This window comes from Talpa occidentalis, unplaced genomic scaffold (assembly GCF_014898055.3).
Source record: "Talpa occidentalis isolate TD23 unplaced genomic scaffold, MPIMG_talOcc4v2.1 talOcc4.13, whole genome shotgun sequence".
Classification (NCBI taxonomy): Eukaryota; Metazoa; Chordata; class Mammalia; order Eulipotyphla; family Talpidae; genus Talpa; species Talpa occidentalis.
Window position 1 is genome coordinate 6,857,234 of NW_023601322.1, and position 26,631 is coordinate 6,883,864.

At 39.1% G+C, this 26,631-nt stretch overlaps 1 protein-coding gene across 4 annotated transcripts in view; it reads right to left on the reverse strand.

Moving 5' to 3' along the window:
• Positions 1-1,601: 1,601 nt before the first annotated feature.
• CDH7 (cadherin 7) overlaps positions 1,602-26,631 on the reverse strand; it is a 124,129-nt gene continuing 99,099 nt past the window's right edge. For all 4 annotated transcript variants that reach the window (XM_037508428.2, XM_037508425.2, XM_037508427.2 and 1 more), the window contains exons 8-12: positions 22,780-22,916; positions 22,171-22,292; positions 21,395-21,512; positions 18,602-18,853; positions 1,602-3,813 (exon numbers count right to left, since the gene is read on the reverse strand). In XM_037508428.2, the coding sequence (XP_037364325.1) occupies positions 3,320-3,813; positions 18,602-18,853; positions 21,395-21,512; positions 22,171-22,292; positions 22,780-22,916 (1,123 nt within the window). In that variant the 3' untranslated portion in view covers positions 1,602-3,319. The remainder of the gene's footprint in view (positions 3,814-18,601; positions 18,854-21,394; positions 21,513-22,170; positions 22,293-22,779; positions 22,917-26,631) is intronic.

Genomic DNA, 26,631 nt, shown 5'->3' on the forward strand with positions numbered 1-26,631 from the left:
GTAAGTTTCTTAGAGCACATGAGTCTGAACAGATCTCTCACACATTGTGTATTACACCATGTATATGAGATTGTACAAATCTGCTCATCATCCAGTGCAGTAAGTGTAATTGTGCATGAAGTTAAAATAATTTAAAACATTCTCAGAGCGTACAGTAAAAAGGTAGCTCTCATTGTCTAAATATCATTACTTCCTGCCTATTTCTAACCACAACTTCAGTCAGTGTTAGCTGAGATTCATGTCAAACAAAAATGTTTACCAGGTTCATCTATGGTAATTGCTTGAAGATTTACTTATCACCCCAATAGAGCTAATCTTTTGTCTGCTTCCTGATTTGGGGCTACAAATGACCTTGGACATCACTTTAACACAAACTGATCTGTCAATCTGGACTGATCATTTAAACTTGATATGATTTGGGTTCATATATTTCATGCTGACTTAAAATTACCCAATGATAATTCAGAATAGGGCTTTGTGCCTGTTCCCTTGACATGGTCAGTAACATGAAATGTTCAAAATACTCAATTTGTGCACCCTGAGTTTCTAATGGTGCCCTCATGTGGATAAATGAAAAATATTTAAACTTACTGATTTCTTAAACTTTTGTCTGGACTGGAAATTATGATCCTTTTTCCCCTATAATGAAATAGACTGTCTCTCTTTCCACTAACATCTCCAAGGATTAGACAGGACAGGACTGGCACATGTATCTAGATTCAACAGTTTTCCTTTGTCATTTTGTAATGTTCTATCTAATCATATCTACAATCATGAGATTTCCTCTTAGGAAGTAACTTAAGCAGTGGCATATTGTAAACCTTTAATAACTGGTTTTCCGGGTAGGGTTGGGGGAAGGTAGTGGTTACTATTTTCCATCGTGGTTCTCACTGGCTTCAGTACACCACTGCATTTTAGTGACCACATAACAGGTTTTATTTCAGTGTTTTAACAGAAACTCCTGACTAGCTTTTTGATTTTATCAATTGTTCAGTCTTCTGGTATAAAATATAGCCTCTACTGAGTATTATGTCCACTAATTGCATATAGCTTTAGATTTTGGAAGAAAGAATACTTCATATAAATTATATTGGGGCATTCTTAAAGCCATTTCAAGTATTTTAAAAAAAATCACCAAATCAATCGAATGTTTTGATATGTTACACATAAAATAACAAGTGGATATACTCAAGAATTTAAAAATTTTGAGCCTTTCTCCACTCTATTACTGGAAATTTAAAATTAAAAAAATACTATAAAAGGAGAGAAAGTGAAGTGAATGATATAATGTTCCTTTTCTAAAATACATGCAAAGTCCCATTTAGTAATATGTGCCTCAACCATCAGTTTTGACAACATAGTACATTTGGATTATTTTATCTTCTGGCAGACAAGAGGATTATTACAAAACTGTTTGCACCTTGCTGATTTAACACTTATATAATTCCTGTACCACACTCTGATTTTATTGAACTAGGTAAGTGTACTATACTTTTTATTTGAAAAACATACATATGTCACTATAAATCATGAACAGACTCTCCTACTGTTATAAAATTATTTTTTCATATATATATATTAATACAGCAAGGAGCATCTCTATGAAGTCATAAACAATGCCTACAAAACTTTATTTAAATGAAAGGACTGTTTGCAGAGAAATTTATTGAGTTATTTATTTTGATGAAGCTGAAGGCCACTGTCACATATTTCATTTCTAAATGTGGGCTGCAAGTTTACAGAATCCTACATGGTTTCTCCTTGTGGAATCAAAATAGTGATATTTTGGATTCAGTGTCTGTCTTTCAGAACAAAGCACTTGTCCACCGTCATTTATTATGAACCCAACAAATTCTTTTGTAAAAGGAAAAATAAATCCATTCCTACTTGAATATATGCATATTAAATCAGTATTAATCTAGGAAAAATGATAGGTAGAAATGTTAGTCATAAATTTCTCTCTTCCAAGTAGCCCATCTCAAATTCAAAGCAGGTGGTTGCTTGAATCGCCATTCTCATTTCAACATAGCTGAACCCATAGAGAAATTAGACATCATTTGCTTATTTCCTGAAGAACAGATTTGCATCAGAATTTAAAGGTGGGCCTTGAAGTATATGACATTAATATATTTAGATATTTTTAAAAAGTCTTTTACTTAGTATGTTCACAGCCAAAAGAGGGCGTGGAAAAAAATTCTCAAGTCTTTGGAGCATATAGAACTTGTGACCTTGAAAAATAAATTTGACATAAAGGAAATTTCAATTCTCTCCAAAATCTTCTTTCTAAAATACAAATATTTTATTCCAACGTTAGCACATTTTAATGGCTCTGCCGAGCATCCCGTCCCCCTATCCCCGTGGCTGCGTGCGCCACAGGGCTTGATGGTGTCTCTGTTTTCCTCCATTTCCAAGCTTCATTCCTTCCACATAACTCAGATGGGAGAAAAATCAGCACGTTCTGACCAGCTTAACACTGCCAGGCAGTAAGATGGACCTGAATTTAGTGGAGATTGGAGCTCCCAAAGGAATATAACACCATGTGTCAAATAAAAAAGCAAAGATATTCTCCTGTACAAATCAGAAGATAATAAAAATCAAGGAATAGAAAGCAACTCTTCCCATACCTACAACAAGCATCTCAAAATGACTGTGAACTTGAGAATGATTTACCTTTTTCTTGTTTGTAATGCTTTGTAACTGATTTGCTGAAGAAAGGTTTTAGGTTGCCTTAAAGCAAATTTTATTGGCTTGTCTTGGCAGGGGGTATTTTTGGGGAAGATTTTCTAAGAATTGATATACTGCTAAGTAAAATATATTTGCTAATCAACAGCAATAAAATCCTGCTGAATTCTATCTAGCAAGCTTAAAAAAGTCACTGTAAATTAAATTTGTTCCGAGTTTTGATGGGCGAGAAGGGAAGACCCCTCAATGGCAGGTGGCGTTTCTAGTCCTCTCCCTTGGCAATGCCGAGAAGGGATGTGTGCACAGGGCCCCTGGCTCACTGGTGCCACAGGCTCTACTCGCTCACAGAGGTTAGGTGCCTTTGTAGGTATCTGAGAGTTGCTGTCTATTCACAAACCACTGAGTATTTCTTTTTATCAAAAAGCCTCCAAATGCTTCAGAGTCTGTGGTCAGTGCAATCCCTTGAACAAGTCTAACAAAGATAACGCTTCACCCATCAGAAACCTACACAGGTAAAAATGGAGCAATATTTATCACCATTTTCTCTAGCAAGTGGAGTTCTGGTTGTTTTCCGTATGCAGTGAATTTGTTTTTGTTTGGACTTTGTTGTCAGTACATTTCAAATGGAGGTTCGGGGCTATGAGTACAAACTCTCCTGGCCGGTTCCATACATGTCTGCGAGTCGTTTAAAGCGGGGTCCCCAGTCACTCAAGTAGTCGTAATTCTGATCAGAGTTTGAGCTGATGGAATCTAGGGAGCTGAGGGACTCGGCTACGGAGCCGTTTCCTTCAAAAGCATATGTCTGCAAGGAGTCATAAGGGGGGGCGCCGGGGTCGACATCAGCTTCTTTCAGTCTCTCCCAAATAAATTCCCTAAAGATGACATTATCTGGGATGCTTTTGAAAGTGGGTCGACTCAAGAACTGAATTTCTGGAGTCACATCCCTCCTGGACTTGGTGTCTCTGATGACGTTGAGATTGCGCAGCGCGGCCATGTCAAAGGCTTCCGTGTCTTCCTCTCCCCCGCCCTCGTCATCGTATCTGACGATATTTTCTCTGATGTCTCTCTCTTCGTCAAAAATGAGTGGCTCTTTTTTCCGTCTTCTCATGGTGACGATCAGGAGAACCAGCACTGAAACAGCAAAGGGAAAGTTTCAGCAAACACACGGCCACTGGCGCTCATCGTGGTGACATTCACCCAGTGTGCTGAGTCCTAGATCTGCCTTCTAAGGGGACAGATACTGGCCTGCCCTCCACATGGGAATCCACGACAGCAAGTGTGCTGAGATGCCTTTAAAGTGGAACACTTTTATCTATCAAGAAACCCTTTTCCACACCGTTTCAGAATTGATGCCTCTTTCTTTACATAACCTCCCAAGTGTGGGCTAGTGCAAGCTGAAGGGGTCAGTTCAGGACAAACGCTATAATATTCAAGCCATGAAACACATAGATTTTTTTTTAACTCCTTGGTTAGGCAAAGTGACAGTTCATAAATATCTTGGCTCTAATTGAACACGTGAAGCTTCAAAAGGAATTTGATGACAGCATTTGGTCAGGTTGTTTGGAGAAAAGCCTAGCACTTGTCTGAAACCCAGGATTTTAGACCATAAGCAAAGATGAAGAACTTCTCTACAATAATCACAGCCCATTCTCAGGACAAAACACTGAACTTCATCTTTACACATTATACCTAGAGAGGGAATACAGGTTGTGAGATCTTCAGCATTAGCCAAAGCTAGATTTAGGAAATTAATCATCCCTTTTGCATTAAGAATTTTCTTCCTATAGCAAAACAGTTAAAAGGAAAGCACAGGATCACATTTATTATTATTTGGGTTTAAACAAAATGAACATATACGATGATAATACTATGAGTAGCTGGATGCTAGCTGAACTGCAAACATACCATTTTATCTTTAAAATACTTTTTAAACAATTTTTTTATATCAGCCTATTTTTTTCTTTTCTGGAAGGTCTGAAGATTCTAAATATGCACTAAATATACTGTTATTTGGGGCCTATTACTCTCAGCATATGTTTAAAAAGAAGCCTGAAATGCATCTATTGAAAGATCATACAAGCTTTTACATAGCACTAAGAATACATTGAAAACTAAAACATAAATAATGTTCCATTTTTGGAGGGTTTTCATCATAAATGGATGTTGAATCTTATCAAAGCCTTTCTCAGCATCTATTGATGTGATCATATGGTTTTTAATCTTTGTTTTTGTTGATGTGATGAATCACATTGACTGATTTTCAGATGCTTAACCTCCCTTGGACCTCTGGTCTGAACCCCACTTGATCATGTGTATGGTCCTTTCAAAGCATTGTTGGATTCGGTTTGCTAAGATTTTTATTGAGGTTTTTTGCATCTGTTTCCATGAAGGAAATCTGTCTATAGTTTTCTTTCTGTGTGTTGTCTATTTGATTTTGGTATGAGGGTAGTGTTGGCCTTATAAAATGTGTTTGGAAGTCCGCTCTCTATTTTCTCAGTTTGGGCAGGGTTAAGTACTCAGTTGTGAAGCCAATTTGGTGGTAGCTATACAACTGTGATGATATCTGATGGTGTGTGTGGGCAGGAGGAATGTCCAAATGTTACCTCAATTAAAAAAACTAAAATATAAAAGTCTTCTGAGTTTTAGTAAACTAAACAGAAAGAAATATTCAGAATATATATCATGAATAATATATAGAAGCCTATTCTCTTTTTTGCTCCTATTTACCACATTTGAATGTTCTCAACTGGTTTCACTGAAAGGGTAGATAATTAGCTCAGGAGCTAATATTTATATATTGTCCATTTCTCATTCTCTGGTTAAGGAGTCTGATGCCATCCGTCTCTGCTAAGTAGATCTCCAATTTTTGCCATTCCTGTCCTCTGAGAATAAAGCATTACTATCATTCCAGAGGCTTTGATTTTCAAAATCCTGTGTCAGAATATTACAAGAGAAAAGCCCTATCCGTTGTAACATTCTGGCATGGACCTTGAAAACAGATGATAACTTGGGTATCAAGAAGGACTTCCATGAAAGGATACCCTTCCCATGTTAGCTGTGTTATCCTGGGCAAACAACTTCATCCAACCATCTGAGCCTAGCTACATGTAATAACAACAGCCACCTCCAACGTTCATAAGGTGGACTAAAGAGACTGGAGAATAATGTAGGAGTTAGCAGAGTGCCAGGCATTGTGTATGCAAACTGAAAATTTTTCATCGTTCCTCTCTATCCTATCAAGAATATTAACATCATGGGGCCTCCCAGGTGGCGCAGCGGTTGAGCGCTGGGTTGCAAAGCTGCCCGCAGCTGCAGCGCCGGTTCGATCCCCGGCCACCAGAGGAGGGTCCCACATGGCGCGCAGACCTCTCCTGCCGCCCGCTGCTCCCCTCAGCAGTGTACTTCGGTCCCTCTGCCTGCTCTGCTCCCTGCTCTGGCTCTGGTGAATTCTCTTACCCTCCTGCGCTTCTGACTGTACCCAGTGCATGGATAAACAAACAAATAAATAAATGAAACATGCCTCTATTAAAAAAAAAAAAAGAAAAACCTGTGGGTCTTATAAAAAAAAAAAAGAATATTAACATCATGGACACAGCAAATGAAGACATTATTTCTCCTTGGACCAAGGTTAGTTAACAAGCGAAGTGGAAGATGTTCCAAATATAAGGCAAGGCACAGGCACCACATGTTAAATGGAGGAGGTAAGGGGAGAATGGACTACACACCACACATTTCATTTGGCCTGCACGGCAGTCCTGAGGGAGGGAGCTTTCCACATGAGGACTGTCTTAGTCACCTGAAACAACCTGGCTTTGGTCAACACAATAAAATGCAGACAGTGAGGTGTGCTCCCCTTTCACCTGCCTCCAGAGCCTTTGCTTTGAACTTCGTGAATCCATAGACACTGATTAAGAGACAGCTGCTTGCTCAGAGAACGACACACCAGTAAGTTTTGAGGAGTGAATGAAGAAAGTAATTTTAGATTTATGTACAACTTTAATTTCTGAAACTTTTTACATAGCTCCCCCAAAATAAAATTAATTACAACAAAAAGTTAAGTGGGACCAAACGAGACTAAATTAAGGTGTCAAACAGTGAGACAGAATAGAGTTAAGTGCCAGAGAGAATACTGATGGGTGGACAGGTGGGGGCGGCTGCAGGTGAAATTAGATCTGCTACATATACAGGAAAGCAAAATGGAGAGGGAACCGACTTCCATCGGGAGCACAATGTATGGGCATAGAGTGAATGAGGCTCTGAAAAGGATAAAATTATGTAATAACTAGTTACACTTTAAGTAAAAACTTCAAAAAAAAAGTAACAGGGTAACCATCACTGAGAGGTGAGAGATTAATTACTAGCATGTTTTTGAGAAATCTATGATGTGATAAAGTAATTCGCCATGTCAACAGTCGTAGAAAATCATACGAGAGGGCCCATCCATTTATGCTCAAACTCTGAGGGCAACTTATGCACAGATAAGTATAGCACAAATCGTGATGCAATTCACTAAAGAAGGTAAATTAATTTACCTTACATTAATCAGTGTTGTTCTGGCCTGTGTACTACTTTGCACCGAACTTTCAAAAATTAGAGAAATGAACAGGAGAAAAATAATAACGAAATATAAAACACAGCGCAGTGAACAGGCCTCTGTTACTCAGCTTAACTAAGGTCCAGGGCAGATGCGTGTCCAGATGTTCACATTGGAACACGGTTTACACTAACTCACCCAGGAAGTGCTTAGGAAGTCCACCAGACAACTCCCTGGAGGCCATAGCACTACAGGCCCTGGCAATGAAGAGGACCCCCAACAGCCCTGCACAAGAAGTGCCTGTGTGCAGTATCTCACTGTCCTCCTCAGGCCTCTCCTCTGGAATTTCTATGCTTGCAAATGCCCCAAATCTGCTATCCTATATTGGCACCTAGAACGAGGAGAATTCTGCAGGTGTGATGGTCAGAAGATGGCAGCACTGCCACTGAGTCCCCGGCTGTTAAAGAGGGATAGTTCCCTTCATGTGCAGGTTTAGCACATTCCAAACTCCGAGTCTGCAGTTCACTGAAAACCACTCAGTCATGTGAAGTACCATCCTGTTAGTGCTTTTTCCATCCTAAAATTCTGTGAAAGGTTTTTGTTTTAAATCAAATTCTAGGACTTCACACATACACACACCCCTGTTAATATCGCTGCCTTGAAGAGGGCCAGGAGGGATGTTGTTTCGCTCACAAGAGGAACAACTGTTCTAGACAGAGACAACACTGAGGAATCCTGGAGACCACAGAGACTGAACCTGCAAGGATTCTGGGGGGACCCATGCACGCGGTGGTGGAAGGTAGATGGCGAGGAACGTGGGGAAGGAGATGACAGGACTAGCCGGAGAGAAGAGAGGTGGCACAGAAGACAAAACCTCAACACCAAGTGGAAGAACTGAGGTGCCCACATGGGCTGGGACCCCAGCAAGCAGGACAGCAGGGAAGGCACTCTGTCCTACACCCCATGCAGCCCTCAGCATCTGCACTGGGGTCTGGGCGTGACAGCAGCAGGCAGGTCACTGCAGCCCTGGGGCCATGGACACACAGCAGGCTCCCTAGGGGAAGAGCAAAGTAGACAATCCCTGGCTTGTACCCTCGCTTGAGTACAGCCCCTGTCTGGCACAACACCCATTGCTCAACCCTACCCTTGAGGTTGAGGCAAGCAAAGATGGTTTAAGACATTTTGGCTAAAGAGCATTGGGGCCAATGGATCCCCACTGCACAACTCGGTTGCCCACAGCATTGTGGGAAGCTTGGACCATTGGTGCTCACCTGCTGCCCCTCACCAGTACCAGTGACTCACCTCTATAGGTGCAGAGCATCAATCTATCAGGCAAAAGACACCTAAAGATCTTGGCTAAAAAAACTTACTATAAAGTCAATTTGTCAAGACAAGACAAGGAAACTCCCTACTACACCGCATAAAAACTAACAATGAAGAGACGAGTGTTTTGCTTCTGCATCACCAGTGTGTTTTTCTGAGAGAAGTCTCAGTCCAGCAGAACTCTGGAAATTGCCTAGTGAGCTTAAGGTAAGAATTACAGCCATGCTTGTTGGATTTAGAAATACAACAATGATCAAAAACTGCATTCAGTAAGGAGAGAGAAAATAAGATCACTACTAAGACAATAATGGATCTAAAAAATACAGTAGGTGTTTCCAAACTTAACAAATGCAAGTTAATGCAGAGGATCAGCAAACTTGAAAGCACAGAGGCAGGACATGCAAACGGGACGATAGGGGAAAAAAAAAAAACAACTTTTAAGAGCAGTTTTGCGATAACCTACAAAATATCATCCATACTATGGGGGCCCCAGAACAAAGAGAAATGCCTAGAAAATGTATTTAAGTAAATACTACCTTAATCTGTGAGATGAAGCAGAAACCCTGATCCAAGAGGTCCCCTCGTACTGACAGTGATACACCCTGGCATATCATAATTAAACTTGAAAGCTCATAACAAAAGAACACCAAGCAGCCAGAGTAAGAGTAACCTGAGAAGGGAGCATCATGAAATATTTTAAGAGCAAAGATTTCCAACCTAGGCTAAGCAGTGTGCGAGCTCAGGCTAGCTAAGCTAGAGTAAGGCAAGGCTAGGAATTGCACGAGCTCTGGCAGGCTGGGATGGAACTGGACTTTTAGTAAACATGTGTACAAACCTGACACCTCCAAAATGTCATTACACAATATTATTTCAGTACAATTTTAAATAAGTTAACTGACTACTTAGAGCCTACAATTTTAGTCTAAGTACTATTAAGCAGTGATTTTATTCCATGCAGCTATAGCTTAAGCACAACAAATTCGACTTAAAAGTAAGTATGCACTTAAGTTACTTAGTAAATATTAATTAAGTGTACAGTCAAGATTCTGTGTCCAGAGCTACAGTATCTCTGGTCACTTAGACGTCTGATATTTTGTATAAGAAAAAGGTCATTATTATCATATGCAATAAATTATATGGTAGGAGAATATTTTGGGAAGGTATTTTCTAGATAGCATGCTTACAGAAATTATCACGAGTAGGCCTTCACCAAGAAATACTTCTTCCCTATGGTCTGTGTGAAATCAGAATTTCTTACTAGTCATAAAAAAATATTTAAGGAGCCTCCTGGGTAGCACAGGCGGTTGAGCACTGCACTGTGAAGCTGTCCACAGCCTCTGCAGTGCCAGGCTGCAAAGCAACCCACATGGCATAGCAGACCTCTCCTGTCCGTCCCGCCTGCTGCTCCCCTCAGCAGTTTATTTCAGTCAGTCTGCCTGTTCTGTTCCCTGCTCTGTCTCTGGTGAATCCTCTCACCCTCCTGCGCTTCTGACTGTACCCAGTGCTTGTATAAATAAATAATTAAATCTTTAAAAAGGGGAGGGATTGGGGTCAGAATGGGGGGATTGCAAATGTATGAGGAATATAAAAATAAAATTTATTAAAAAAAAAGAAAAAAAGAAAAAAAAAATGACATGGACAGAATAAAAATAATTACTGCAAACTAGCAGTGGACATACGATCATACCCTGAAACATGAATACGATCTGCAAAATAAGACAAAAAAAAAAAAAAGATAAAAAAAATTATTTAAATCTTCACTATCAAACTTGGTAGCCACCAGCTGCATGTGAACCATGTACTGGGCATTTGAAAAGTGCTATTTTGAATTTAGATGTGCTCTAAGTTTAAAATATGTGTTATTCAAGACAATCATTAATTAAAAAGTAATTTGATTACATATTAAAATAACTTATATTTTTTAAAAAAGGTATTACTTGCATTTAATTCACTTGTTTCCCTCTACTTTTGCTAATAAGACTATTAACAATTTAAAATCATATGTGGCTCCCATTTGTTTAAATATGCTTCTTTTGGACAGCTGATCTAAACAAGATTCAGAAACGCTAGAAAAAATTTAATTGCCTATGGTTTTAAGGCATAATGACTGTAAAATTTTATTCCCAAATGACAAACAGCTATTACAATTATTACTGTAATTAAAATATGACCTATTATACATGAAAAATCTGCTAGCAAAATCTGTTTATGAGTTCAGTAATTTATTATAAATAGTTATCCATATCAATTTGCAAGAACTTAGCCTTCAATAACTATTTTCTAACTCTTCACTGTTCTTTGAACCTATTGATTTGCATAAATATTACTAAAAATCTGTCACATTTTCTCTACTTGGCAGTAATTAAGTTTCACTAATTTTCTTTTAATCTAGAATTTGGGCGACTTAAGAACAGAAACAACCATGACAGGGAAACATTAAGTCCTTCCAGGGTCAATTTCAAGCCCAGACAAAACTTCTCGACAGCACTGCCCATCGGCACTCATCAAGCAAGAGGTAGGTCACTCGTTGGCAGCTGCTTCCTGCTACATCCTAGTCTGTCTTCATCAACAGTCAATTTTACAAAAAAAAAAAAAAATCATAAAAATACTCTACTTCATATTTCCATATTCTCAATCGTGATGGTTCTTGGAATTTTCCATTTTGTTCCCCTAAAGTTACCAGTGACTTCACATTTTCCAGATTCAATGGGTTCCTTTCAGCCCTGATGTTTTCATAGTGAATCTATCATATCTGACATAGACCTTCAACACCATATGGCTTTCTTGAACTAATTCAAGGATATTATGGGGATTCTTGCAACCAGTTAAGAAAAATGTTTAAATCTCTCAAGTCATGGTTGATTTAGTGGCTGCTCTTCTGACTTCTTCCCTTTTCATCTAACACCTTTTGAGGTAAGCTGGATGAACCCCAAGAACTGTACTGCTTATAAAGGACAATTGTTGAGGACTCAAACACTGAAATCTACCCTCCGTCTCCCTGGATAACCAGACCATATTTAGAAAAGCCTACTCACATAATAATTCTCTTCAGAAAGTTCCTGCAAGGTAATCCTGCTATTGTTATCGAGGAGGGACAACATCTTGAAGTCTACACAGCCAGTGAGCAGTAAGGCAAGGATTCAAAGTAAATGAGCATCTGAAATAGGCAAAGAAGGTCTAGGGAAGGGATTTGGTCACATTCCAGGGGTTCCAGCACAATAAAGATTATGCACTTCATAGACTATAGAAAGAAATGATCATTGTTATATAATTTTTACCATTATCACTTTTATTATTTCTGCTCCCTACCCAAATACGTCACACTCATGCAGCACTCAGAATTACCAGATTTAACTTGCTCACTTTCCTCTAGTCTGTTTCATAGTCTGTGCTCTTTTCTCAGCTTTAACACCCAAACCAAGTACTTCCAGGCTAGTCTTGACTCCAATTTCTGCACTTCCACCTTCAACTTATGCCAATATCCCCCATCTACCAAATTCTACACTGGACCCCCTGGTATGTGACTTAAATCCCTTACCCAGACCTTTTTTGCCTGTTTCAGATACTCATGTCCTTTGAATCCTTGCTTTACCATTTTCTGGCTGTGTAGACTTATGAAGGAGGATGTAAAATATCTTGCTTAACAGCAGTACTTACTTTGTAGGAGCTCTATGAAGAGTAAATGATTTTATTTTCATAAAGTGCTTATCTACCACCACACAAAGTAGTTACTATGTGGCCTGGTTAAATAAGTTATACGCTATGAAAGTCTCTAATAGAGTCAGCTTCTATTCCTTCAGGCTATGAAAATTTGAGTCATACAACTGATGCATAGATATAAACTTACCAAGCACACACATGTGATTTTGATAGATTGCTGTTAATTTGCTTGATTTCTATCCTATTTACTGGGTGGTAGAATAATGGAGAGACTGCACCTATCCTTGAGGGGTTTGAAATATGTGACAAAGGTAGTACAATGAACAGTTGAGTGTGATAAATAATATCCAGAGATTCATCCCGAAATACTTTTCCTCCTACGCCCCTAAACTAGGTTCTGAGAATATAGCGGTTTTAAAGAGCGATTCAAATCACCATCTCAAGTGCTTATAGATTTGGGCAAAGGAAATCTATATTTACGAACCGTGACAAGGGCCACAAAGGAAATAGCCAGGTTTCATGATAAAGACACACGGGTGTGTGCCCCGCCCCTGCCAGTTGACTCAGTGCATGAAGACATTTCCTCTGAGAATATCCAAACTTCCAGAAGCAGCTGAGACAGAGAGAGAAGCCACCCCCAGATACGGAGTTCAGCAAAGGTTTAGGGAGATGGTGGGAGGTATGGTACCTAATAGAAAGAAGGCACTTGGCTCTTCCTACCAGATGAGTGAGGGCTCAGACAGCCAGAGCCTTAGACAGAGGACCAGGCCCCAGAGCCTTCACTGTTTTGTGGGCCAGGGGGAGAGGTGTTGGGATTTTGTGTACATACATTTGGTGCCTCTGAAATTTTTCAGGCAAAGAATTTATGTTCTAAAACATGAAACAATAGGAAATATAAAGGGGTACCTATGCCATTGCTGTGATCCGAAAAGGGTGTCACTGCAAGTGACATCTCAGCTAAGATCTGCAGGATGAGAAGTTAATCCGTGGTGCAGAGTAAGGGGTCAGATAGATGCAGATCCCCAGGAACTGAGGCCAAAATTTAAACTTGCACTTCTGAATCTACTCTACTATTTATAATCAAAAAAGGAGAAAGATTTGTGATTAAGATAAATTGGTTATCAACTCTAGCAATTTTAAACTGAAATCTAACTTGAATTTTAACAATAAATAACATATCCCCAAATCTCTACTGCAACATTTTCTCTACTTTGGCTAGATTTTAAAAACCATATATTCTGATTTTTGCCTTGAGCTCTTCTTATATAGCCCCAGGGCTATAAACCTGAAAATATAATTTAAATACCTTTAACCTTTTGTAAAGGTTAAAATTCCAGAAAAAAATAGAGAGATAGGCTTGATCTCAAAAAAATGTCCTAAAACTATAGAATCTCAGGAAATGGGAAAATCAGAGTCCATGAAGATACTACTTATGGATAATGACAAACAGAAAATCAAATGTTCTCATCTACTAATGAGTACATTCAAACCACTGCTGGTTCATTCAGCACGCAGGTGTGGCAAGCCTTCCCGTGTCTGATCAGCACTTTAGGAGGTGCCACGTCTATAATGATAGAACAATGCTCGGTCCCTCCCCCCAAAGGCAGGAATCTACTGGAGGAGAGAGACAAGGAGACCAGCTACTGAAGCAGGTAAGTAAGCCACAGTGATGTGCTATGGCTGTTAAAGGTGCATGGGACCTGCAGGAACAGCAACCAGCCCGGATTCAAAAGCAAGGGAGTTATAACTTGCAAATTCTCGAGGACGTGATCTGTGCAGAAGGAGCAAGCACCCAAGAAGAGGTAAGATGAAGCAGGATGATTTGAAAAAACAACCAAGGTGCACTGTGGCAGGCGGGAGAGAGGCTGAACTGCCAGAGAGAAGTTTGGTTGTAGAAAGTCTGGTTTTAGTCTGTAGACAATAGGGGGAATGATATTCACAATCATACTTGCTTTTAAAAACCTTCCTGTCTGTGATACTGGTGGTTTGGAACTGATAGAAACAATAGGCAACTGCTGTAATTCGAGAGAAAAAGATGGATCCAGGAAATAAACCAGGTACGACATTGAGGGGAAATCTGGAATACAGTGCAGAATCAACAGTCCTTGGGGACTGACTGGCGTGGGAGACAGGACAGAGACAAGGGTGAATATGATTCCTAGTGCCAGCAAGTTAGTCGAACAATGGCTCTGCTTTTCCAGATCTGAACCAGAGACTTAGTTACAACCACAATCAATCTTCCTTTTCCAAAAATGAGAATCACAGATTTTCCATAGAGTATGGAGGCAGAATCATTCCACTGGAGTCTCAGGTAACCCAGAGAGAAAAACTGACTTACACGCAGTGCATATGTGCACAAAGACAACTGATACATATGTGGCTTGTACTAAAGTATCATCTCTCAAATTTAATATCACAAGCCTAGGTGTGTCTGACCAAGGTTGGAAATAACTGGAAGATACTTTAGACACTGTTAGCCACAGAAGTAATACACCTTTATATGTTTTTATATTTTATATATATATATATATATATATATATATATAAATGAAACTGGTCAAAGACAGTTGCCTGCACTTTCTAGTATCAAGGCTGCAACACCCAAACAGGCATTGCCTAGAGACGCACCCATATTTCCTACTGGGAAACACACCTCCTCAGTGCCATCCAGAATGCAGCGGTGCCTGTTTTGCCATCCTGGCTCTGACTTCTTGTGTCTGTCTTCTTATTTATGGTTTTCTCAGATTACAGTGTGCTTGAAAATATTTAATAATACCTGCCTTGGAAATATGTTCTGAGAGTTAAATTAGAGCATGCTTGTAAAGCACTTCGTTAATGGTTACCACTTAGTACGAACTCATTAAATGTCATTCATTTTTAGTATGCTCGCACGTGTTTGGAAGGGGAACACATCTGCTACCATCAATTAGCCACTGTCATGAACGCCTCACTATCTCGAGGCCTATGATGTCACACACGCGCTGGTGGTGACACTCACAATGGGCATCAGCCTTTTTACATGGTGCCCGCATTTTAATACTACCACAAATCTAAGAAAACATTTTCCTGTGGAGACAAATCATGAGTGGCCACAGTAACAGGAAAGGAAGTAACGGTATTTATATTCGCACTTGGGAGGTGTCGGAAAAAAGTGAAAATACGCGTGTTAGTGCCTGACCGCCAGGAGTGGACAGTGGTGTCCACAAATGCCTTACACAGCCAGGAGCTGGGCAAAAATACCTAACGCCAGAGGTAATACTCTAGGATTTCAATGCCTTGGACCTAAAAGTCCCAGGAAGAAAAAAAAAAAACTTACTATAGTGAATCCAGGGACAGTTTTTGGGTGTAGGCTGAAGTTTCTCTGGGTAGACTAACAGAAAATCTAGCTGTAACATTCTCTGAATAGGTGTGTAATATTTTCTGCTGAAACAAAATTTTAGCAAAACTCAAATTCTCTGATTATATCTCCACATCCACCAAAGTAAGAATGCATTATCATTCATAGAATTGGTTTTTTAAAATGCTCTCAGCCTGATTGAAAATGTGTAGTGAAATTGATGGAGTTGGTACAAAATATTTATTCAAGCACTGGAATACTAAAGATCTTGCCACGTAAGGATGAAATTTTTCCATATGAAAAATAATTGAAGGGTCTAACAAGTATGACAATAACGTCCCCAATTCAAGTTGTGCGCAGTGACTAAAGTAAGCCTCATATTCTAGTTTTTGGATTCTATCTTTCATTTAGAGGCTTCAGGTGTAAATAAGTGAGCTATACAAAGTGAAAGGTTGGAAGAAGAAAGGGAAATCAGTAAAGAATTCACCCATCAAGTTAGTCTTCTAACTTCAGGAAACATGAATTCAAATCTGAAGAACCACATTTGAATACAGGTTGGGTATCTTTAAAGTCTATTTCCTTTGTACTGAATTGAAAGCAGTGGTTGGGAGTAAGGAGACCTAATATCTTACCACAAAGTGGCCACTGGTTTCACGAACTCCTGAAAATCCTTGAACCACAATGCACCTATTTTCCTCTCTGCAAAGTGCAGAGATTTGGGTGGGCACCTGTTAGCATGATGTCCTCCACCCTAATGTTCTTGGAAGGTCAGCCACATGACTGGTGCCTGAGCTGGCGTGCCCTGGAACACAAGCCCAGCATGCAGAGAAGCTGGCTCTGTCGGGAGCCCAAAGCCCAGGTGCTAATCTGCCTTCCTCTCTCTCCCATGTCCACCACTGCAGCTTGCCTTTTTCCTGGCACTTTTTGTCTAGAAGCCCAGAAAGGTTTGAGTTACCAAGCTTGTATCTAGCATCTAGAAATAGGATTCACACCTATTTGTGCACAAGAAGTCAAGTTCCATGTCAGACTCTCGTCTGCCCCACCTCTGCGGATTCAGCCTCACTGTCTCGACACCTAACCTGGGAAGGAAAACTCAGAGCCTGTGTTCATGAGACGGTCCAAGGAGTAGGCAAAGCCTGATCATCGAAAGGCCCAGGAAAGAACACAGAGATCTGCTCGGGAGGTGAGTCGCCGGCAGGGGAGCGGATGGTTGCTGGGAGGAGCGAGCTGGGGGCAGACACCCTGGCCACAAATTGCCTTTCAGCACAATAACACGCTGTTGTATGTTTGTGGTGATTTTTTTTTTTTTTTTTTTTTTTGGTGGTACCCTCGCTGGCAGCAGGGGAACGAACCGGAGCTGCAGAGGCTGCCAGAGCTCAACCACTGTGCCACCAGGGGAGGCCCTGTCTTTTGTTTTTGTTTTTTAACAGTCATTGTACTTAGGGATTTTGACAGAATCCCTAAAACCCCATCCTGAGTGAGAGATACACACATATTTTATGAACAAAAAGTAACAGTGAGGTAAGGAGTCTTAACTAGGATCATCCAACCTAAACTGCAAGTATTTTCTAAAAACAAGCTGGCTTCATTAGGTGGCCAGTTTTTTGTTTTTTTAAAGTTATCTGTTGGGAATGATTAAATTTCAGGGAATACAATTTTATCTTCTTCCTTTCAAATAGAGCATAATCTAAATTTTTAAACCTGGACAGCTTATCACAGACAAGGGCCCCTCCCCACCCCATCTACCCTAGCCTTTAATTTTGTTCTTTTTTTGAGCTAAAGACATTGTCCTTTTAAATATGATGGGACATATCTAGGCTATTCAGCTATTATAAAATAAGTATGCTATTTAAGCCTGTATTTTTTAGACCTTGCAGAACAGTAAGAAAGACTGTAACGGGTTCCTCTTTTTCAGTATTTACTCCCTTATATTCTATTCTAATCATGCTTTAACTGAGAATGACTTGTCTTTTCTATCAGAAATTTCTGAAAGTTTTGCCATATGTGTAAAAGATGGTAAAAAAAAAAAGTGTTCTCTTCTAGATTTAGGTGGTTAGCCAAAGCTACTGAAAGTACTAACTCCCATTCTTCGAGATTATTTACAGTGTACTAATGACTGAGTTTTGGCTTGGTAGGCACATGAATTATCTTATTTAATTTCATAACAATCTTATGGATCTAGTTCCATTATTTTCCCTTCCAGATTAACCAGGCAGTTTTAGAACTAAATGAAAGGAAAAAAAAAAAGGGCTTACCTAAATCCACAAATCTTGTTTTTAAACATGACATGATGAACACCACATTGCTAGACTCTAATTTTCCAAAAATAAATTGACAAATTATATTGAACCATAAGGAAACACACAGTACAGTCTTGACTGCATTATTAAAATGCTTATTGTCCTTGAAGGAAATCGCTGTGTAGAGAGGAACTCAGCTAAGGAGCAAGCCCATGCCCCAACACCCACGTCTCCCAACGTTTGAAAGAATGCTGCAGAATCTCTTCCACAACTGCAACTAAATATGAATCATAAATCCAATTTAACCAAATAACAAAGTAACCATGAAAAAGTACAATTAAATATGTTAATTCTTCTGGGGAAATAACTTTTTCATTGCTGAAATGGCATTCTCTTTACATTTGCTAATAATTACAAAATCCATTTTAAATCTTCTCTGAAAAGAGGTAGGTTATAAAACCCTAATTTCCAACATAAGCATATTATCAAAAACAGAAAAGTCTATTCTTAATACCTATCTGCACTGGATCCTACAGTAAACAGGGCTTTTTTTTTTTCTTTAATCTTGAAAAATTCCAGTTTTAAACAGAAGCCATTTATCTTCACTGTTGTTTTTGAAATGAAGTTAACCATCTTTTCCTGGTTATATCTTATCCACCCCTAGAAAGTGTGGTTCATGATCATGGATTGCTCAGCGAGAAAAACACCAGCTCATGGAACAGTGGAGTGTGCTCTCAAAAAGACACTATAAAGGAGTCGAAAGAGGAAAGTGGTGAGACCTGGGCGTGTCTGCTCTTACAGCACAAACACTGGAAAGGCACCTACCCAGCAGCGTCAGGACACAGGCCAAGATAGCGATGAGGGCGCCAGTACTGAGACCCGCCGGTAACACGTAGGCCTCCGCGTTGCAGGTCTGGGCTATCCCGTCTGCATCACAATCACAGACACGGATGGTGAGGGTATTGGTGCTGCTGAGGGAAGGTGAACCACTGTCCACGATGAAGATTGGAAGGTAGTAAACAGACTGCTCCTGTCTCCGGAAGCCATTTCTCCTGGTGAGAATGGAGGCTGTGTTGTCTGAGAAAAAGAAACAGCCACATTAGGGAAGCAACATAAGTGCCAAGGACAGATGAGTGGATTAAGATGTGGAATAGCCACACAATGGAATACTACTCAGCTGTCAAAAAGATGGCTCCTGCCATCTGCAGCAACATGGGTGGAACTGGAGGGGATGGTGCCAAGTGAAATGAGGCAGAAATAGAAATTTTGGGTGGCATGGTTCCACTCATTATGGAATAGAGAGAAACAAAACAGTCAGATAAAACCAAACTAAATGCAAACCCTGGAAATCTGACAAAACTGAAGCTACCTATGGGGAGGGAACAGTACATAGAAAAAGGGGCCAAAATAGAGTTAGGTGGAGGACTGTGGGTGCCTTGGTGGTGGGTGTTGTATGGCAACATACATCTGAAGAGGTGCAATCCTAGATATTGAAATTATATACATTGTTGCAAACCAATGTTACTGTAATAAATTAAAAATCTTAATAAAGCAAGCATATATAACACAATTTCTGATGGACTCCATCTGGCCAAGCTTTAGTTGATTCCAGCCATGCTATTTGTTTTCTTTTGACAAGTCATATTTCCAAATATTAGTTCATTTAAATGCATGTTAATATCTGTCATTATAGTTAAAACTAAAGATATAAAACTACTTATGCATCGCTTATGTTAACTGCCAAATAGTACATCCTTTTATTATACATAGAAAAATAAATATTTGTGTGCTATCTGCAGCACAGATGAGATTTCCGATCCATCCTTTTATGACAAGTTCCAAGGCCAATAGAGAAACAAGTAAAATAAGCTACTTCAGTGTTGTCTAAATTTAGTATGCAGAGATACTGAAAAGAGCAATTATGGTCGATTTTAAAATATATATTGATACATATTTTTCCTAAAACCTGAATCATAGAAAGTTTTTTTTTTTTTGCTAACAAAGGTTTTGTTGCTTATATGTTTCTTAATTTATATTCAATATTCTATTTTATCAGAATGATGTTACAAAACTAATCAGTAACTCTGTATCATAACTGATTTCTATATCAGCAATAAACTTTGTATCCAACTAACTCATCTTTATGAGCTAGAGAATATATTTCTTCACAAGCTGTCAAAAAGATGGTCACTTAATATTGTCACAAAATAATTAACAACACTCCAATGAAAGAGCAAGCAGGAATCTAGCATTCTGTCTCAAACAGCAAGCTCACAAGGACTGCTCAAAATTAGCAGTCCTGAAATTAGAGATGAGGCAGGAATAAAGCAGTTCAGTTTTCAGAATCCACCTGTTACAAACAGAATTGCTGACAGCTATGGTCTTCAGAATGGTCCTGCACACTTAACAATAACACACACACGTCTACATCTGTCTCCTAACCAAAGACTGGTATTGGGTGATGACCACTTGGGGTGGGTGGGTGGGTGGTCAGTCATACATTCCCTCTCTAGAGTGAATTCAACTCCTGAGGATTAGCTTTTCCAACTATCACTAAGACAGCCTGTGATTACCCACACAGTAAATGTTCTTCCTTTGATATAACTAAAGAGTCAAGAGAACATTCTTATTAAGCAAAGAAAGGAATCAGGAGAAACGATAATTTTCAAAGTGACATTTTGAGGCCAAAGTTGGATTGTACATTGAAAGAAGGTGGTGGCTTCAGGCAAAAGCATTTCCAATGCCCCTCGACCGAGAGTACACCTTCTTAGATAAGCTAGTATTTGACTAGCAAATCTTCCGGCATTGCTTTTCTGAAACCTAATCTACCCATTCTATTTGGTCAGGACTCTTTATGTCAATTACAAAAGGTCTCCTTCTGCTAAACAAATACATTGAATATAAACCTATATGGAAATACCAATGTAAAACTAGATAATAGATAGGGTCTCAGATTTCCTTTAAATGTTCTTGTAATTGTGTATGTGTGTTTAAGTGAAACCCGAATATACTTACAGGTTTTTGTAAAAATGCTCTCACAATGACCTTTAGGAAACCACTGAAGCAGAGAAAAGGGCCTTTGGAATAACAGCGAATCCATTTGTTACTGTTTACTTTGTTTCTGTGCATCAAGAATATATTTTTATTATTTCATGGCTTTTATATAAGCGAAAAATAATATTTTAATACTACCATCAGTTATGCTTTTAAGTCAAAGATGATTAATACTGGATGTGTAAAAACCAATTATTTTCCAAATGCCTCAAGTTATACCTGTGTAGTAGCCCTTGCCAAGGCATTCAGCTACTCTCAACCCAATAGAGGACCTGGATCAACAGCTCAGGATACAAATTAAGAAGGCAAGTGTCTAGAAAGAAGGACAGAGGGATGGACCGGACTTCCCATTTGGCGTTAGGCCTAAAATGATTTAAGTAGCAGCTGCTTCTTTGTGACAGTAAATCCATACATAAAAATTACTTGAGGGGCTCATTGCCCTTTAATTAATGTCCTTGCTGGTATAGGAAAAAAAATCCATAATCAGCATTCCTGAGTGAGACAAAGAACTTGCTTAGGGAGTTTGTTCCTGCTGCCGCACCAGGGACAATAACAACATCTTACCTTTGTTGTCTTTCAATGAAAAGTTGTGGTTATTTGTTGCATCCGTCGTTAAGCTGAAATAAAACTGGTGTCCACTGGATGGCTCGTCTTTGTCAACCGCACTGATTTTCTGGATAACCTGGGGACAGTAAGCAAAGCGTGAGAGCAGGTCGGTAGGTACTGCTGTGTTTTCTGAGACAGGATGGAGCAATTTTACACCTTATAATAAATCCCGTCTCTAGAATGTGCTGAGGGGAGGGATCAGATGTACGAATAGGAACCCAATCTAAAAAGGGCTCAGAAAAGCAAATCATGTCCTTTTCAAAATGCATGTGTGAATTTACTTTTGGGAACCTCAGCAGTAAGCTGCACCAACTGATTAAACCATCCCAGAAACATCACAAGACACTGAACAATATGGATGAATAGAACAAACCACACAGAGATTCAACTACACTTGATTCTTAGAACTTCAAGGTGCGTAAGTCCTGCTGGGTACTGGGGGAGGCAGCCAGTCAATCTTAATATGCTGAATTTCTCCTTAAAGGGGTCGAAGCCCTTAGTGGGCCTTTCACATGTTTACCTTTTTTTCTTCCTGACGAATCTTCATCATCCCAATTAAACCCGAATCTCAACATCCCTTTAATATTAGTTTATACTACACATCAAAGTGTTAGTTTGCTGAAACAGGCTGATTATATTTTATCTTAAAGCTGGCAGAATTTCAAAGGCAGTTGACTGGCCGGTATTTTTAAAGGGATCACATACAGAGAGCACAGCGCTCTGCAGTGTCCTACCTGCCCCGGCTGAGTGTTCTCACAGACGGTGGTTTCATAGTCCATGGCGAATTCGGGGGCGTTGTCATTGATGTCAAGTATCGTAATGGCCACATAGCCTCGTCCCACTTGAGATGGATTCTCTAATGGAGAGCGAGATATCTCATCATTTACTCTGACACAAAAGCTGTTACTACATGGACATTTGAAGCAGGGTTAAGAACAATTAGAATCACCCAAATTGCTTACCTATCAAAACAATTCTAATGAAAAAATGACCAAAGTGTAAATAAAATCTGGAAGCATAACACTGAAGATTTGAGAGCTTAATTGACTAACTTTTATAAATCATTTGCAAACCAGCATAAGCTTCATTATATAGACTATGACCACAAAGCTGCAGCTCTCCTAGGGTAATCCAGGCCCATTATTTTAGTCATCTATTTTAATTAATTTTATATTAATGAAGTTAGTGAATATAGTGTATGTCACAGCTTGAAATGAAGGCATTTCGATTACTTTGTTCAATGCAGAAAATAACATCATTCAAGTTGAAATGATAACCTCATCACAACCATTCTCCACTCTCGATGTTCCCCTTCCTAACTGAGTTTAAGCCTCATAACTTACGGCTCTCCATTGCGAGAACTGTGATGTTATGAACAGCATTTGTCTCCCGATCCAAAGATTTGGCGGTTGTAATAACTCCACTGTTGGCATCAATGTTGAAATATCTCTCCAAGTCAGTGTTTCTGTCAATTGAATACCTAATTGAATATTAAAAAAAAAAACCTTCAACATTTATGTTTGATTGTAACTTGTAAATTTATTTCATTAATTGCATAGCCAATCATTCAATCCTGCTGACTCTATAATCTGCCATATCAGTCACATAAATACACATTTTCCTTTAAATCTTAATCTTATAGTGGGTCCATCACCTGCTTCTGAGTAATCTCCTTGTTTTTCTGTCAGATAGTCCCAATAAACATCACAGTAAAACTATCCGCACTTTGGTTTTAAATATGCCCTTATAAACTTCCAACTCATTATTGACTCCTAAAAACCACTGACAAGAGATTCTGTAGCCCCGGTGATGGTCATAAGTCCCTCCAAAATGATACATTCGTAGACATCTTTCCACTCACACACACTTAGTTAAATCTTTGTTTGAAAATCCCAACCTGATCTTATCCCCTTCGAAGGCTCTTTCTCTCTCACGCTCAGGGACCTTGAGCAGGGTTCTATACATGTGTTTACAAGAAGAACCCCTCACATACACGAATATTTTGGTGTCTAAAAAACTTTTCACAAAATATCACCACTCTTTTTTTTTTTTTACAAATTTTCTCTTATGTCACTAAGAAATAGCCAAATTCCTTTATACCATAAAGAATTCTGCATTAATATTAGTCATAGTCTTTTCCATGTAAACACTTTCTTGTTTTATGAGAATAATCTAGCATTTTTAGAAGTTGGAGCATCATGCAAATGAAATGTGTTCTTACAGAATATGTGCTTGAAAGCAACTCAGAACATGTGACTTTGGTCTAAGAACTTAAGACTGTAGCAAACCCCACATCCAAACCACCACAGAGAAAAGGTAGTCAATTATGCTTATAAAAATACCCATTAACAGCTAAAATTTAAAAAAATAAATTAAAATGGTATAGTTGCCCAGTCCAATGGCATCATCTCTGCCTGAATATTATTTGACATCACTGAGCAACCTGTTATCCTCCTGATACTATGAAATTGCAAGCAATTTTCACAATATTACCACTCTACTTTTATTCTAATTCCAGCCATTATTTGTTCCATACACAAAATTCACTCTCCCCTAGTTAATCTTCAGATGCCCCTCACAGTCTTTCCAGTTGGGTGAAAAACAGAGTCTCATTTAAAAACAACTCAATAAACAATAGACAAACACACCCAATTTAGGTTAAGCAACTCTTTTGAGTTCACAGAGTAGTTCTGTAACTAGTATCGTTGAATAGAATCATCTGCTTCCAGTCTGCTGTATGACACAATGCAAGAAACACAAAAAGGAAAGTGACATCAGACATTGTTGGAAAGGAAAGTTAACCATAAACAAGCCATATTGTCTTTATGCAAAAATAGGTGTTTTCGTGTTGAGACTATGAGGGAGTTATTTTTTGGTGGCTTCTATTTTCTCAATGGCCTATGAGAAAAAGTTACCAGCCGAGAGACGAGAAGGAGGTTTGGAAGACAGAGATGTCTTTGGACTGGACAGATATCTAAGTACACACATAGACTAGGGAAAGCAAAATGGGACAGTTGAGCTCTAGGATTACCCCCTTAAAGTTTGTTGTCAATGAATTTCACAGGAGGCCAGCCATCTTGAGCGTGTGTCTGTCTCCGTTCTCATCCATGTGTTGGAAGATGCACAAGAAGTCGAGGGTTCAATTCAAACCTCGTGAACCACAGAAGAAGAGAGGAGGGAGGCACGGGGGATGGGAACTTGTGTACTGGACTGAAAATACCAAAGGCCTGTGTGCACGCATTGGTAAGAGAACTGAAGAAATAATAAAAGTCAGGTTGATATTGAGAGTATTCTGGTAGCACCAATAGGACATAGAATTGCTGGAGTGGGAGACGGTGAACAGAGTGAGGTGCTAGCAATAGATTTTCAACAGTGGTGTAAACAGGAGAGCTGACAAGCCAAGGCTGTGCTAGAAGAATTTACGACTCAATTGGGGTAGGGGAGGAGATCACGTGAATCAAGAAGACTAAGAAAGTGAGAGGCCGATGTGTTTGCTGGGTCAAGGGTGTGGGTGAATCGTCACTAACCATCATGCCAGGAGTGGTGGTGGGAAGGGACTGAAGCCCTCAGTCAACGGTATGATCATACCACACGGGGTGGTTGATGGAAGACTGTGAATAAATCTGATCACACGTTCCACAAAAAGTTGAGATATTTGAAGGCAAAAGAAAATAAAATGGTGGAAAATGGCCAGGCCAGTGTACAGTGTGCTCGTTCTCATTTTCAGGGTTTTGCTGCTGGATCTACATGGGACAGAAGAGGGAACACCTCATTGGCACTTTCCGGCACCCCTTCCTCTTATCCTTTTATCACAGTGTCATTAATATCAAAATCAAACTTTTTTCTCTCATGCTACATATCATATCCCCTGAGCTTAACAATGTCTGCCCTTAGAATGAGGTACCTCTCCCGATACACAGCTTCATGCGAATTAAAGCAAGTTTTCTATTAAAAAATAACAAGTTTACCTCAATTGACTACTTGCTTCTCAAAATACAATCTTTTGTTTTTAAAAATCCCACCTATTTCCTGTTTTTGTTTTAGGCGACCTCACTGTCTGTCTGTTATTTTTCATTCACCTTGGCTGGTTCTGCCTCTTCTTCATAAACCTTCACTGGAACTTCCCCAAACCTCTTCTGTGCACCCACTTCTTTATAGAAACACTGGCATTGGCAACTTATATAGTCAAATGCCATCCATATTTTTGGTTATTGCCAAATTTAAATAAATTCTCCTTGGCCCAGCAAACTTATATATAGAATTATTTACTCATCACCACATAGATAAAACAGAAAGTGAAATGTAACGTGTCCAAACTGATATTATAACTACTTCAGTTTCCGAAGCTTCCTCCTCCACGCTCACGCTTTCCTGAGTAAATGATATCACTAGTCACTTGAGTTTTCAAACTAAGGATCTAGAATTAGTCCCAGAATTCTTATCTCTTATTTCTGCATCCAATTTACCAACAAGCACTCTCAAGCACTATCAGTCCAAGTCACCACCCACCAGAGCCGGCTCTGCATTGTTTTACTCCTTATCAATATACTTCCATTCCTACTGTCTAATCTCTTCCACACAACAGTCATACTAAAAAGAATTCTGTTTAGTGCTACAGATAATTCAAGTTTCAATTACATAGAAAAATTAGGTTTTCTTCTTTGAAATGGTGCATTAGTCAAAACTTTAAATGGCACCATTCCATGTTGTTAATATTATATATGCATGTATGTGTGCAGTATGCATGTATAAGTATATACATTTATATACATGTATTTACCTGATGTAACAGAATAATGGACATCAATGTTTGCAAAAGGAATAACTTAATGCCCAGCCCTCATTAATCAATCGAGCCAATGCTAATATTCTGAATTGTTCGTTTTTTCAAATCTCCGTGTTTGCATGCAGTGAAAAAAGACATCTAGATTCTTATGACATAAAAGGCCTTGAACTTGACATGCATCTATCTAGATAAGTTTATGTAATTCCCCACGGAGCTGAAGTCAATGATTAAACATTTGCCTTTTTATTAAGTCTCAAGTTTCCCAGCGTTTGCATAAAGGACACTGAAGTTGGGAATTCATTCAACATCTTAAATGTCTGCAGCAATAGTCACCTCATAGAAAAATCCTGAATCTTTTAGGGGCCTAGTTATCTCTGAAGCCTCAACATGTTTTGAAGAGGAATGGTCA